Below are 14,538 nucleotides of genomic sequence, written 5' to 3' on the forward strand. Positions count from 1 at the left end.
AGTTGTAAAGCCGAGACCCCTCGGGCAGCCGCCCAAGAAGAGCCCACCTTCCTCGTGGAATGGGCTTTCACTGATTTAGGATGCAGCAGTCCAGCCGCAGAATGTGCAAGCTGAATCGTACTACAGATCCAGCGAGCAATAGTCTGCTTTGAAGCAGGAGCACCCAGCTTGTTGGGTGCATACAGGATAAACAACGAGTCAGTTTTCCTGACACTAGCTGTCCTGGAAACATAAATTTTCAGGGCCCTGACTACGTCCAACAACTTGGAATCCTCCAAGTCTTTAGTAGCCGCAGGCACCACAATAGGTTGGTTCAAATGAAAAGCTGATACCACCTTAGGGAGAAAATGGGGACGAGTCCTCAATTCTGCCCTATCCATATGGAAAATCAGATAAGGGCTTTTACATGACAAAGCCGCCAATTCTGACACACGCCTGGCTGAAGCCAAGGCCAACAGCATGACCACTTTCCACGTGAGATATTTTAATTCCACGGTTTTAAGTGGCTCAAACGAATGTGACTTTAGGAAATCCAACACGACGTTGAGATCCCAAGGTGCCACTGGAGGCACAAAAGGGGGCTGAATATGCAGCACTCCATTAACAAATGTCTGAACTTCAGGTAGTGAAGCGAGTTCTTTCTGGAAGAAAATCGATAGAGCCGAAATCTGGACCTTAATGGAACCCAATTTTAGGCCCATAGTCACCCCTGACTGTAGGAAGTGCAGAAAACGGCCCAGCTGAAATTCCTCCGTTGGGGCCTTCCTGGCCTCACACCACGCAACATATTTTCGCCATATGTGGTGATAATGGTTTGCGGTCACTTCTTTCCTAGCTTTAATCAGCATAGGAATGACTTCCTCCGGAATTCCCTTTTCCGGTGTTCAACCGCTAAGCCATCAAACGCAGCCGCGGTAAGTCTTGGAACAGACAGGGCCCCTGCTGCAGCAGGTCCTGTCTGAGCGGCAGAGGCCATGGGTCCTCTGAGATAATTTCTTGAAGTTCCGGGTACCAAGCTCTTCTTGGCCAATCCGGAACAATGAGTAGAGTTCTTACTCCTCTTTTTCTTATTATCCTCAGTACCTTGAGTATGAGAGGAAGAGGAGGGAACACATAAACCGACTGGTACACCCACGGTGTCACTAGAGCGTCCACAGCTATTGCCTGAGGGTCTCTCGACCTGGCGCAATATCTTTCTAGCTTTTTGTTTAGGCGGGACGCCATTATGTCCACCTGTGGCCGTTCCCAACGGTTTACAATCAGCTGGAAGACTTCTGGATGAAGTCCCCATTCTCCCGGGTGGAGGTAGTGCCTGCTGAGGAAGTCTGCTTCCCAGTTGTCCACTCCCGGAATGAACACTGCTGACAGTGCTAACACGTGATTCTCCGCCCATCGGAGAATCCTTGTGGCTTCTGCCATCGCCATCCTGCTTCTTGTGCCGCCCTGTCGGTTTACATAGGCGACTGCCGTGATGTTGTCTGACTGGATCAGTACCGGCTGGTTTTGAAGCAGGGGTCTGACCTGACTTAGGGCATTGTAAATGGCCCTCAGTTCCAGAATATTTATGTGTAGGGAAGTCTCCTGACTTGACCATAGCCCTTGGAAGTTTCTTCCCTGTGTGACTGCCCACCAGCCTCGAAGGCTGGCGTCCGTGGTCACCAGGACCCAGTCCTGTATGCCGAATCTGCGGCCCTCTTGAAGATGGGCACTCTGCAGCCACCACAGCAGAGACACCCTGGTCCTTGGAGACAGGGTTATCAACCGATGCATCTGAAGATGCGATCCGGACCACTTGTCCAATAGGTCCCACTGAAAGGTCCTTGCATGGAACCTGCCGAATGGAATTGCTTCGTAGGAAGCTACCATTTTCCCAGGACTCGCGTGCAGTGATGCACCGACACCTGTTTTGGTTTCAGGAGGCCTCTGACTAGAGATGACAGCTCCTTGACTTTCTCCTCCGGGAGAAACACTTTTTTCTGTTCTGTGTCCAGAATCATCCCTAGGAACAGTAGACGTGTCGTAGGGACCAGCTGTGACTTTGGAATATTTAGAATCCAGCCGTGCTGTTGTAGCACCTCCCGAGATAGTGCTACCCCGACCAACAACTGCTCCCTGGACCTCGCTTTTATCAGGAGATCGTCCAAGTACGGGATAATTAAAACTCCCTTTTTTCGAAGGAGTATCATCATTTCGGCCATTACCTTGGTAAATACCCTCGGTGCCGTGGACAGACCAAACGGCAACGTCTGGAATTGGTAATGACAATCCTGTACCACAAATCTGAGGTACTCCTGGTGAGGAGGGTAAATGGGGACATGCAGGTAAGCATCCTTGATGTCCAGTGATACCATGTAATCCCCCTCGTCCAGGCTTGAAATAACCGCCCTGAGCGATTCCATCTTGAACTTGAATTTTTTTATATATGTGTTCAAGGATTTCAAATTTAAAATCGGTCTCACTGAACCATCCGGTTTCGGTACCACAAACATTGTGGAATAGTAACCCCGGCCTTGTTGAAGTAGGGGCACTTTTACTATCACCTGCTGGGAATACAGCTTGTGAATTGCCTCTAGCACTGCCTCCCTGCCTGAGGGAGTTGTTGGCAAGGCAGATTTGAGGAAACGGCGAGGGGGAGACATCTCGAATTCCAGCTTGTACCCCTGAGATACCACTTGAAGAATCCAGGGATCCACCCGTGAGCGAGCCCACTGATTGCTGAAGTTCTTGAGACGGGCCCCCACCGTACCTGGCTTCGCCTGTGGAGCCCCAGCGTCATGCGGTGGACTTGGAGGAAGCGGGGGAGGACTTTTGTTCCTGGGAACTGGCTGTATGCTGCAGCTTTTTCCCTCTACCTCTGGGCAGAAAGGACGCGCCTTTAACCCGCTTGCCTTTCTGGGGCCGAAAGGACTGTACCTGATAATATGGTGCTTTCTTTGGCTGTGAGGGAACATGGGGTAAAAATGCTGACTTCCCAGCTGTCGCTGTGGAAACGAGGTCCGAGAGACCATCCCCAAACAACTCCTCACCCTTATAAGGCAAAACTTCCATGTGCCTTTTAGAATCTGCATCACCTGTCCACTGCCGAGTCCATAAGCCTCTCCTGGCAGAAATGGACATTGCACTTATTTTAGATGCCAGCCAGCAAATATCCCTCTGTGCATCTCTCATGTATAAGACTGCGTCTTTTATATGCTCTATGGTTAGCAATACAGTGTCCCTGTCTAGGGTATCAATATTTTCTGACAGGGAATCTGACCACGCAGCTGCAGCACTGCACATCCATGCTTAAGCAATAGCTGGTCTCAGTATAATGCCTGAGTGTGTATATACAGACTTCAGGATAGCCTCCTGCTTCCTATCAGCAGGTTCCTTTAGGGCGGCCGTGTCCGGAGACGGTAGTGCCACCTTCTTTGACAGACGTGTGAGCGCTTTATCCACCCTAGGGGACGTTTCCCAACGTGACCTATCCTCCAGTGGCGGTTCTTGCCACGGGCAAGCAGGACTTTTGCCCGGGGCGCCGCCTTCCGGAGGGCGCTGGCGCCATCCGGAGGGCGCCGCACCGTGGCAAGATCCGCCACTGCTGCCCGCTGTGTCCCCCGTCCGCCTCCGCTGCCGTCCCCGTCCTCGGCGCCTCCTGTGAAGGGAACTAGACGCTATGCGTCTAGTTTCCCTTCGTGGAGAGTAACTGCTGAGCGGTGCGCGATGACGTCATCGCGCACCGCACAGCAAAGGTCCTCTCCACGAAGGGAACTAGACGCATAGCGTCTAGTTTCTCTTCGTGGAGAGGACCTTTTGCTGTGCGGTGCGCGATGACGTCATCGCGCACCGCTCAGCATTCAAGCGGCGCTTTCAATGTACAGGGGGCGTGACTCACCGCGCCCCCTGTATTAGGCCACGCCCCTTTCCTGCCCGGGGCGCTCTGCGCCCTTGAACCGGCCCTGCTATCCTCTGGCGGGAAAGGGTACGCCATTAGTAACCTTTTAGAGATTACCAGTTTCTTATCGGGGGAAGCCCACGCTTCTTCACACACCTCATTCAGGGGCAGATGTATTAACCTGGAGAAGTCATAAGGAATTGATAAACCAGTGATATGTGCAAGGTGATAAAGGTACCAGCCAATCAGCTCCAATATGTAAATTAACAGTTAGGATCTGATTGGCTGGTGCCGTTATCACCTTGCACATATCACTGGTTTATCACTTCCTTATGCCTTCTCCAGGTTAATACATCTGCCCCTCAATTCCTCAGATGGGGGAAAAACCACTGGTAGTTTTTTCTCCCCAAACATAATACCCTTTTTTGTGGTTCCTGGGGTAATATCAGAAATGTGCAACACATCTTTCATTGCCGTAATCATGTAACGTGTGGCCCTATTGGAATGTACATTTGTCTCATCGTCGTCGACACTGGATTCAGTATCCGTGTCGACATCTGTGTCCACCATCTGAGGTAGCGGGCGTTTTAGAGCCCCTGATGGCTTTTGAGACAGCTGGGCAGGCACAAGCTGAGAAGCCGGCTGTCCCACATCTGATATGTCGTCAAACCTCTTATGTAAGGAGTTGACACTTTCACGTAATTCCTTCCACAAGTCTATCCATTCAGGTGTCGGCCCCGCAGGGGGTGACATCACATTTATCGGCACTTGCTCCGCCTCCACATAAGCCTCCTCATCAAACATGTTGACACAGCCGTACCGACACACCGCACACACACAGGGAATGCTCTGACTATGGACAGGACCCCACAAAGCCCTTTGGGGAGACAGAGAGAGAGTATGCCAGCACACACCAGAGCGCTATATAACACAGGGATGAACACTATAACTGAGTGATTTTTCCCAATAGCTGCTTGTATATACAATATTGCGCCTAAATTTAGTGCCCCCCCCCTCTCTTTTTTACCCTATGTAGTCTGGAAACTGCAGGGGAGAGCCTGGGAGCGATCCTTCCAGCGGAGCTGTGAGGGAAAATGGCACCAGTGTGCTGAGGGAGATAGCCCCGCCCCTTTTTCGGCGGACTTCTCACGCTTTTTTCTATGTATATCTGGCAGGGGTATTTTACACACATATATAGTCTCTATGACTATATTATGTGTGATTTGCCAGCCAAGGTACTTAATATTGCAGCCCCCCCCCAGAGCCCTGCACCCATCAGTGACCGGAGTGTGAGGTGTGCATGGGAAGCAATGGCGCACAGCTGCAGTGCTGTGCGCTACCTTGTTTGAAGACCGAAGTCTTCTGCCGCCGATTTCCAGGACCTCTTCTTGCTTCTGGCTCTGTAAGGGGGACGGCGGCGCGGCTCCGGGAACGGACGATCGAGGTCGGGCCTGTGTTCGATCCCTCTGGAGCTAATGGTGTCCAGTAGCCTTAGAAGCCCAAGCTAGCTGCAAGCAGGTAGGTTCGCTTCTTCTCCCCTTAGTCCCTCGTAGCAGTGAGTCTGTTGCCAGCAGATCTCACTGAAAATAAAAAACCTAAAATAAACTTTCTTCCTAGGAGCTCAGGAGAGCCCCTAGTGTGCATCCAGCTCAGCCGGGCACAAAATTCTAACTGAGGTCTGGAGGAGGGTCATAGAGGGAGGAGCCAGTGCACACCAGGTAGTCCTAAAGCTTTCTTTAGTTGTGCCCAGTCTCCTGCGGAGCCGCTATTCCCCATGGTCCTTACGGAGTCCCAGCATCCACTTAGGACGTCAGAGAAATATAAAATAAGAATTTACTTACCGATAATTCTATTTCTCGGAGTCCGTAGTGGATGCTGGGGTTCCTGAAAGGACCATGGGGAATAGCGGCTCCGCAGGAGACAGGGCACAAAAAGTAAAGCTTTAGGATCAGGTGGTGTGCACTGGCTCCTCCCCCTATGACCCTCCTCCAAGCCAGTTAGGTACTGTGCCCGGACGAGCGTACACAATAAGGGAGGAATTATGAATCCCGGGTAAGACTCATACCAGCCACACCAATCACACCGTACAACTTGTGATCTAAACCCAGTTAACAGTATGATAACAGCGGAGCCTCTGAAAAGATGGCTCACAACAATAATAACCCGATTTTTGTAACTATGTACAAGTATTGCAGATAATCCGCACTTGGGATGGGCGCCCAGCATCCACTACGGACTCCGAGAAATAGAATTATCGGTAAGTAAATTCTTATTTTCTCTATCGTCCTAGTGGATGCTGGGGTTCCTGAAAGGACCATGGGGATTATACCAAAGCTCCCAAACGGGCGGGAGAGTGCGGATGACTCTGCAGCACCGAATGAGAGAACTCCAGGTCCTCTTTTGCCAGGATATCAAATTTGTAGAATTTTACAAACGTGTTCTCCCCTGACCACGTAGCTGCTCGGCAGAGTTGTAATGCCGAGACCTCTCGGGCAGCCGCCCAAGATGAGCCCACCTTCCTTGTGGAATGGGCCTTAACCGATTTAGACTGTGGCAGGCCTGCCTCAGAATGTGCAAGTTGAATTGTGTTACAAATCCAACGAGCAATCGCCTGCTTAGAAGCAGGCGCACCCAACTTGTTGGGTGCATACAGTATAAACAGCGAGTCAGATTTTCTGACTCCAGCTGTCCTGGAACATATTTTCAGGGCCCTGACAACTCCTAGCAACTTGGAGTCCTCCAAGTCCCTAGTAGGTGCAAGGCACCACAATAAGCTGGTTCAGGTGAAACACTGACACCACCTTAGGGAGAGAACTGGGGACGAGTCCGCAGCTCTGCCCTGTCCGAATGGACAAACCGATATGGGCTTTTTTGAGAAAAAACCACCAATTTGACACTCGCCTGGTCCAGGCCAGGGCCAAGAGCATGGTCACTTTTTATGTGAGATGCTTCAAATCCACATATTTGACTGGTTTTAAACCAATGTGATTTGAGGAATCCCAGAACTACGTTGAGATCCCACAGTGCCACTGGAGGCACAAAAAGGGGTTTGTATATGCAATACTCCCTTGACAAACTTCTGGACTTCAGGAACTGAAGCCAATTCTTTCTGGAAGAAAATTTACAGGGCCGAATTTGAACCTTAATGGACCCCAATTTGAGGCCCATAGACACTCCTGTTTGCAGGAAATGCAGGAAACGACCGAGTTGAAATTTCTTTGTGGGGCCTTCCTGGCCTCACACCACGCAACATATTTTCGCCACACGTGGTGATAATGTTGTGCGGTCACCTCCTTTCTGGCTTTGACCAGGGTAGGAATGACCTCTTCCGGAATGCCTTTTTTCCCTTAGGATCCGGCTTTCCATCGCCATGCCGACAAACGCAGCTGCGGTAAGTCTTGGAACAGACATGGTACTTGCTGAAGCAAGTCCCTTCTTAGCGGCAGAGGCCATAAGACCTCTGTAAGCATCTCTTGAAGTTCCGGGTACCAAGTCCTTCTTGGCCAATCCGGAGCCATGAGTATAGTTCTTACTCCTCTACGTCTTATAATTCTCAGCACCTTAGGTATGAGAAGCAGAGGAGGGAACACATACACCGACTGGTACACCCACGGTGTTACCAGAACGTCCACATCTATTGCCTGAGGGTCTCTTGACCTGGCGCAATACCTGTCCCGTTTTTTGTTCAGACGGGACGCCATCATGTCCACCTTTGGTATTTCCCAACGGTTTACAATCATGTGGAAAAAACTTCTCAATGAAGTTTCCACTCTCCCGGGTGGAGGTCGTGCTGAGGAAGTCTGCTTCCCAGTTTCCATTCCCGGGATGAAAAACTGCTGACAGTGTTATCACATGATTTTCCGCCCAGCGAAAAGTCCTTGCAGTTTCTGCCATTGCCCTCCTGCTTCTTGTGTCGCCCTGTCTGTTTACGTGGGCGACTGCCGTGATGTTTTTCCCACTGGATCAATACCGGCTGACCTTGAAGCAGAGGTCTTGCTAAGCTTAGAGCATTATAAATTTACCCTTAGCTCCAGTATATTTATGTGGAGAAAAGTCTCCATACTTGATCACACTCCCTGGAAATTTTTTCCTTGTGTGACTGCTCCCCAGCCTCTCAGGCTGGGCTCCGTGGTTACCAGCATCCAATCCTGAATGCCGAATCTGCTGCCCTCTAGAAGATGAGCACTCTATAACCACCACAGGAGAGACACCCTTGTCCTTGGATATTGGGTTATCCGCTGATGCATCTGAAGATGCGATCCGGACCATTTGTCCAGCAGATCCCACTGAAAAGTTCTTACGTGAAATCTGCCGAATGGAATTGCTTCGTAGGAAGCCACCATTTTTACCAGGACCCTTGTGCAATGATGCACTGTTTTTAGGAGGTTCCTGACTTGCTCGGATAACTCCCTGGCTTTCTCTTCCGGGAGAAACACCTTTTTCTGGACTGTGTCCAGAATCATCCCTAGGCACAGCAGACGTGTCGTCGGGATCAGCTGCGATTTTGGAATATTTAGAATCCACCCGTGCTGATTGTAGCAGTATCCGAGATAGTGCTACTCCGACCTCCAACTGTTCCCTGGACTATGCCCCTATCAGGAGATCGTCCAAGTAAGGGATAATTAAGACGCCTTTTCTTCGAAGAAGAATCATCAATTCGGCCATTACCTTGGTAAAGACCCCAGGGTGCCGTGGACAATCCAAACGGCAGCGTCTGAAACTGATAGTGACAGTTCTGCACCACGAACCTGAGGTACCCTTAGTGAGAAGGGCAAATTTGGGACATAGAGGTAAGCATCCCTGATGTCCCGGGACACTATATAGTCCCCTTATTCCTGGTTCGTTATCACTGCTCTGAGTGACTTCATCTTAATTTGAACCTTTGTAAGTGTTCAAAAACAAATTTTTAGAATAAGTCTCACCTAGCCTTCTGGCTTCAGTACCACAATATAGTGTGGAATAATACCCCTTTTCTGTAGTAGGAGGGGTAATTTAATTATCACCTGCTGGGAATACAGCTTGTGAATTTTTTCCCATACTACCTCCTTGTCGGAGGGAGACTTGGTAAAGCAGACTTCAGGAGCCTGCGAAGGGGAAACGTCTCGACATTCCCATCTGTACCCCCGGGATACTACTTGTAGGATCCAGGGGTCCTGTACGGTCTCAGCGCCATGCTGAGAACTTGTCAGACGCGGTGGAACGCTTCTGTTCCTGGGAATGGGCTGCCTGCTGCAGTCTTCTTCCCTTTCCTCTATCCCTGGGCAGATATGATCTTATAGGGACGAGAGGACTGAGGCTGAAAAGACGGTGTCTTTTTCTGCAGAGATGTGACTTAGGGTAAAAAACGGTGGATTTTCCAGCAGTTGCCGTGACCACCAGGTCCGATGGACCGACCCCAAACAAGTCCTCTTCCTGTATACGGCCATACTGTGCCGTTTGGAATCTGCATCACCTGACCACTGTCGTGTCCATAACATCTTCTGGCAGTTATGGACATCGCGTTTATTCATGATGCCAGAGTGCAAATATCCCTCTGTGCATCTCGCATATATAGAAATGCTCTATAGTCAATAAAATACTGTCCCTGTCAAGGGTATCAATATTTTTAGTCAGGGAATCCGACCAAGCCACCCTAGCTCTGCACATCCAGGCTGAGGCGATCGCTGGCCGCAGTATAACACCAGTATGTGTGTATATACTTTTTATTATATTTTCCAGCCTTGTCAGCTGGTCCTTGAGGACGGCCCTATCTATAGACGGTACCGCCACTTGTTTTGATAAGCGTGTGAGCGCCTTATCCACCTTAAAGGGTGTTTCCCAACGCGCCCTAACTTCTGGCGGGAAAGGGTATACCGCCCATAATTTTCTATCGGGGGGAACCCACGCATCATCACACACTTTATTTAATTTATCTGATTCAGGAAAAACTATGGTAGTTTTTTCACATCCCACATAATACCCTCTTTTGTGGTACTTGTAGTATCAGAAATACGTAACACCTCCTTCATTGCCTTTAACGTGTGGCCCTAATAAGGAATACGTTTGTTTATTCACCGTCGACACTGGATTCAGTGTCCCTGTCTGTGTCTGTGTCGACCGACTAAAGTAAACGGGCGTTTTAAAACCCTTGACGGTGTTTTTGAGACGTCTGGACCGTACTAATTGTTTGTCGGCCGTCTCATGTCGTCAACCGACCTTGCAGCGTGTTGACATTATCACGTAATTTCCTAAATAAGCCATCCATTCCGGTGTCGACTCCCTAGAGAGTGACATCACCATTACAGGCAATTGCTCCGCCTCCTCACCAACATCGTCCTCCTACCTGTCGACACACACGTACCGACACACAGCACACACACAGGGAATGCTCTGATAGAGGACAGGACCCACTAGCCCTTTGGAGAGACAGAGGGAGAGTTTGCCAGCACACACCAAAAACGCTATAATTATATAGGGACAACCTTATATAAGTGTTTTCCCTTATAGCATCTTAATATATATATAAGCATATCGCCAAATTAGTGCCCCCCCTCTCTGTTTTAACCCTGTTTCTGTAGTGCAGTGCAGGGGAGAGCCTGGGAGCCTTCCCTCCAGCCTTTCTGTGAGGGAAAATGGCGCTGTGTGCTGAGGAGATAGGCCCCGCCCCTTTTTCGGCGGCCTCGTCTCCCGCTCTTAACGGATTCTGGCAGGGGTTAAATATCTCCATATAGCCTCCGGAGGCTATATGTGAGGTATTTTTAGCCAAAATAGGTATTCATTTGCCTCCCAGGGCGCCCCCCTCCCAGCGCCCTGCACCCTCAGTGACTGCCGTGTGAAGTGTGCTGAGAGGAAAATGGCGCACAGCTGCAGTGCTGTGCGCTACCTTTAGAAGACTGAGGAGTCTTCTGCCGCCGATTCTGGACCTCTTCTTACTTCAGCATCTGCAAGGGGGCCGGCGGCAAGGCTCCGGTGACCATCCAGGCTGTACCTGTGATCGTCCCTCTGAAGCTGATGTCCAGTAGCCAAGAAGCCAATCCATCCTGCACGCAGGTGAGTTCACTTCTTCTCCCCTAAGTCCCTCGTTGCAGTGATCCTGTTGCCAGCAGGACTCACTGTAAAATAAAAAACCTAAGCTAAACTTTCCTAAGCAGCTCTTTAGGAGAGCCACCTAGATTGCACCCTTCTCGGCCGGGCACAAAAATCTAACTGGCTTGGAGGAGGGTCATAGGGGGAGGAGCCAGTGCACACCACCTGATCCTAAAGCTTTACTTTTTGTGCCCTGTCTCCTGCGGAGCCGCTATTCCCCATGGTCCTTTCAGGAACCCCAGCATCCACTAGGACGATAGAGAAAATCAAATTAGGTAGTGTACGCATCTGACATGTACATTTACGTGACCTCGGAATTGCATTGGTCAAGCCACTTGGAAAAAACTGGGAGGGATGTCATTTGCCATTCACCAATAACATATAATGTATACTGTGTGCTGTGACTATGAGAAGACTGTATATATACCGGGAAACATAGCTCCTGCAGTGCCTGAGACTCAGACAGAGGAGGCTGCCTCACACTTCGCGGCTGAACGCCGCCGCTGACTCTGACTGACTGGGAGTTCCCGCGAGCGGTAGCCATAGCAACCGCCGACAGCCGGGCACGGCTGCCATATTGGTACACCCACCGCTGCTACAGATGCCGTGAGTACCGCCAGACAGGCACCGGAAGTGCTTTATAGTTACTTCCGCTGTGACCGGCTCACTGGTACTACTCACTCCTTTATTTGCATTTATTTAATCATTCGTGCTGGCTGCTGCCATGGAGTCTGACGACGACCTGTTCGGGGGCATTGTTATGTGTGAGGAGAGGTGAGGTGTCTGTGCAATGTAATGTAACGTAACACAGTGGCTCTTCATCCGGCAGGTCTCTAAAGCAGTATACACAGTAGCCCAAAGGCCTTCATTTTTAACACATTAGTGGATGACAACCACGGTTAACATGACCCTGGTAGGTTTTGATTCATTTTAATTTTAAATATTTTTTTAGTTTAAAGGTCTGTCCTGTCGCCTCAATGCGTGAGGTGGAAGCCTGAGCACGCGCCCCTGTGGCTCCCACTGTGAGGGAGACGGGACAAACCTAATGCTCATTCACAGACCGAGTATCGGGGGTACATGGGTGGCATACTAAGTAGCACCCACGCGGCACCCGTGCAGCCGAGCCGCAGGCTGGATGAGCATGGCTACAGCTGTAGTGTTTCTGTCAGATAATCCCTCTTACGCTGCACTGAGCTATTTATAAACGAGATAACGTCCATTCCACATAGGTATTGTAAAATAGTGAGTGGTTTTATTACAAATACATACATACACAGTCGAGTCACATTATTATGACCACTAGGGAGGCCAATCCCGGGATCGGCGGGATCCTGTGATTTAGGGCCAAAAAAAGTCCGGGATTCAATCCCGGGGATTGGGGGATCAGCGTTGAGCGTCCTCGAGATGCTCAGATGCTGCCCGGCTTCCGGCTCCCCAACGAAGGGTAAGAGATCACACGCCGCTGGGAGCTGCCAGGAGAGAGCAGATGAAGTGTGTGTGCTCCCCCCCCCTTGGTGTATAATGAGTTATGTGGGGTGGGGGGGGGGGGGGGGGCCGCGGCGGCCACACAGGGAAACGGCTAAATCCCGATACCCGGGATTGAAAAAAATGGCCCAGGACTGGCTTCCCTAATGACCACATTTGACATCGCCAGCACGTAGCCCATGAAGTATGTCGCGTGTCGTGCCCTTGCTTGGTGGGTATATAAGGTGTGGGATAGGATGTCTGCACACATGTCACTCATTGCTGTCATGGGTAAAAGGGGATGATTATCCATTTTGCTGCCAAGGGTGTCAGTATTTATGAAGCAGTGCAGTTTGTGAACTGTTCTCGTGCTGCTGTGGTGAAGGTGTATCGTGATTGGACAAATAGCACCATTGCAAATAACTGACGTGGAAACTGCGGAGCACCGCGTGTCATTGATGTGAGAGGTAAACGTCGGCTACGATGGTGCGTGAGGGCCGACCGACCCGCTACAGTGAAGCAGCATACCATCAAAATGAACCTGGAGACTACCAGGCGTGTGTCCAAAATTACAGTTCAGCGAACCCTGCTGCGTATGGGTCTCCGAAGGAAACGGATGGTCACTGCACCTATGCTAACAAATGTTCATCAGCAGAAAGGGCTTCAATTTGCACGACTGTATCGGTATTGGACCTCCGCTGATTGGCGAAGGGTTGCCTTCTCCGATGAGTCACATTTTCTTCTTCATCAAACAGATGGACGTTGGCGTGTCAGGCGAGAAACATTGGAGAACAACGACTCTGCCACCATTGCTGAAAGAACACAAGCTGGTGGTGGCAGCGTTATGGTCTGGGGAATGCTTTTGTGGCATTCTCTGGGCCTACTCATCCATGTTGAAGGCATTCTCGACTTATTTGGTTATGAATCCATCCTTGCAGATCACGGACACCCATACATGCTTTGTCTTCCCTGGGGCGGATGGGATCTTCCAGCAAGATAATGCAACATGTCACACAGTTATAAATGTCCGACAGTGGTTGGACGAGCATTAGGGATGGACATCGGAAGCCCATCATCGAATGGTGGATGGGCTTCCACCATCAAATGTTCTGATGTGATGGTAGTTAACATCACATTAAAAGCATTAGATGGAAAATCCATTGCGATGTTTGCGCATGCTCAATTTTCTTAGTTTGTGCATGCGCAATAGGCCACACAGTTGCTTAATGGGGGCGGGCTAGAGGTGGGACTGAGGGCGGGCTAGGTGTAGTACTGAGGAATGGGCACAGCCACCGTTACAGTAACATACAGTAAGTGATGCCACTGCCAGTTATCTGAATTGACGCCACGGACAGTGAGTAGAGCGATACAGCCAGGCTCCTCATTGCTGCTGCTGCAGTGTCAAGAGCTGTGCCCTGATTGGTTCTCAGAGTGTCAGACAGCCAATCACAGCAAGCAATCTGCTCTGTTGCCTAGCAGCAGCCTGGGAGAGGGGAGGGACCAAGAGCGTCACGTTGGAGGCACAGAGACAACCTCCAATAGGTCACCAAGCTGTTTCCCCGATGCAGGGACAGCAGCAATACAGGAGCAGAGGCAGCGCAATTTAAGTAAGGTAACCATCGGAAGACCATCACATTCTTTCCATTTGATGGCGGCAAACATCGGAATGCCGCCATCGAATGGTAAAAACACTAACATCAAAACAAAAACATCGATGGTCGCAAACCATCGTGATTCGATGTCCATCCTTAACGAGCATAACCAAGACTTCCAAGTACTTCCCTGGCGCCCTAATAACCCGGACTAGAACCCAATTGAGCATCTATGGGACCACCTCGATCGTTGTGTTCGCTCTATGGATCCTCCGCCACACACCCTCCAGCAGCTGTTGGATGCACTGCAGTCAGCATGGCTCCAGATACCTGTGCCAATCTAGCAGTACCTTATTGAGTCACTCTCAGCCCGTCTAGCTGCAGACGGCGGTTACACTGGCTATTAGCTGGTGGTCATAATAATGTGACTCGACCGCGTATATTACAGTGTCCTGGAGGGCGATTCTCCATGATGCACGGGACAGCTACACAAATTCAAACGACCTACTTCTCCAAAATACCAAGATTGTAGTGGGACTTAAG

General features: G+C 50.3%; 1 protein-coding gene and 1 long non-coding RNA gene across 7 annotated transcripts in view; one reads left to right on the plus strand and one right to left on the minus strand.

Annotated features, from left to right (window-relative positions):
- Window positions 1–11,560, minus strand: part of LOC134968615 (uncharacterized) — a 305,385-nt gene extending 293,825 nt beyond the window's left edge. For 2 of the 5 annotated variants that reach the window (XR_010189341.1, XR_010189340.1), the window contains exon 1: window positions 11,367–11,559. This is a non-coding gene — a long non-coding RNA (uncharacterized LOC134968615). Of the gene's footprint in view, window positions 1–11,366 lie in introns of all 5 variants that reach the window. The other 3 variants (XR_010189339.1, XR_010189338.1, XR_010189337.1) reach the window with 3 other exon arrangements.
- LTO1 (LTO1 maturation factor of ABCE1) overlaps window positions 11,405–14,538 on the plus strand; it is a 99,394-nt gene continuing 96,260 nt past the window's right edge. The window contains exon 1 of one of the 2 annotated variants that reach the window (XM_063944149.1): window positions 11,405–11,545. In XM_063944149.1, coding sequence (XP_063800219.1) covers window positions 11,541–11,545 — 5 coding nt within the window. In that variant the 5' untranslated portion in view covers window positions 11,405–11,540. The other variant, XM_063944148.1, reaches the window with a different exon arrangement.

This window comes from Pseudophryne corroboree, chromosome 11, assembly GCF_028390025.1.
Source record: "Pseudophryne corroboree isolate aPseCor3 chromosome 11, aPseCor3.hap2, whole genome shotgun sequence".
NCBI classification, from domain to species: domain Eukaryota; kingdom Metazoa; phylum Chordata; class Amphibia; order Anura; family Myobatrachidae; genus Pseudophryne; species Pseudophryne corroboree.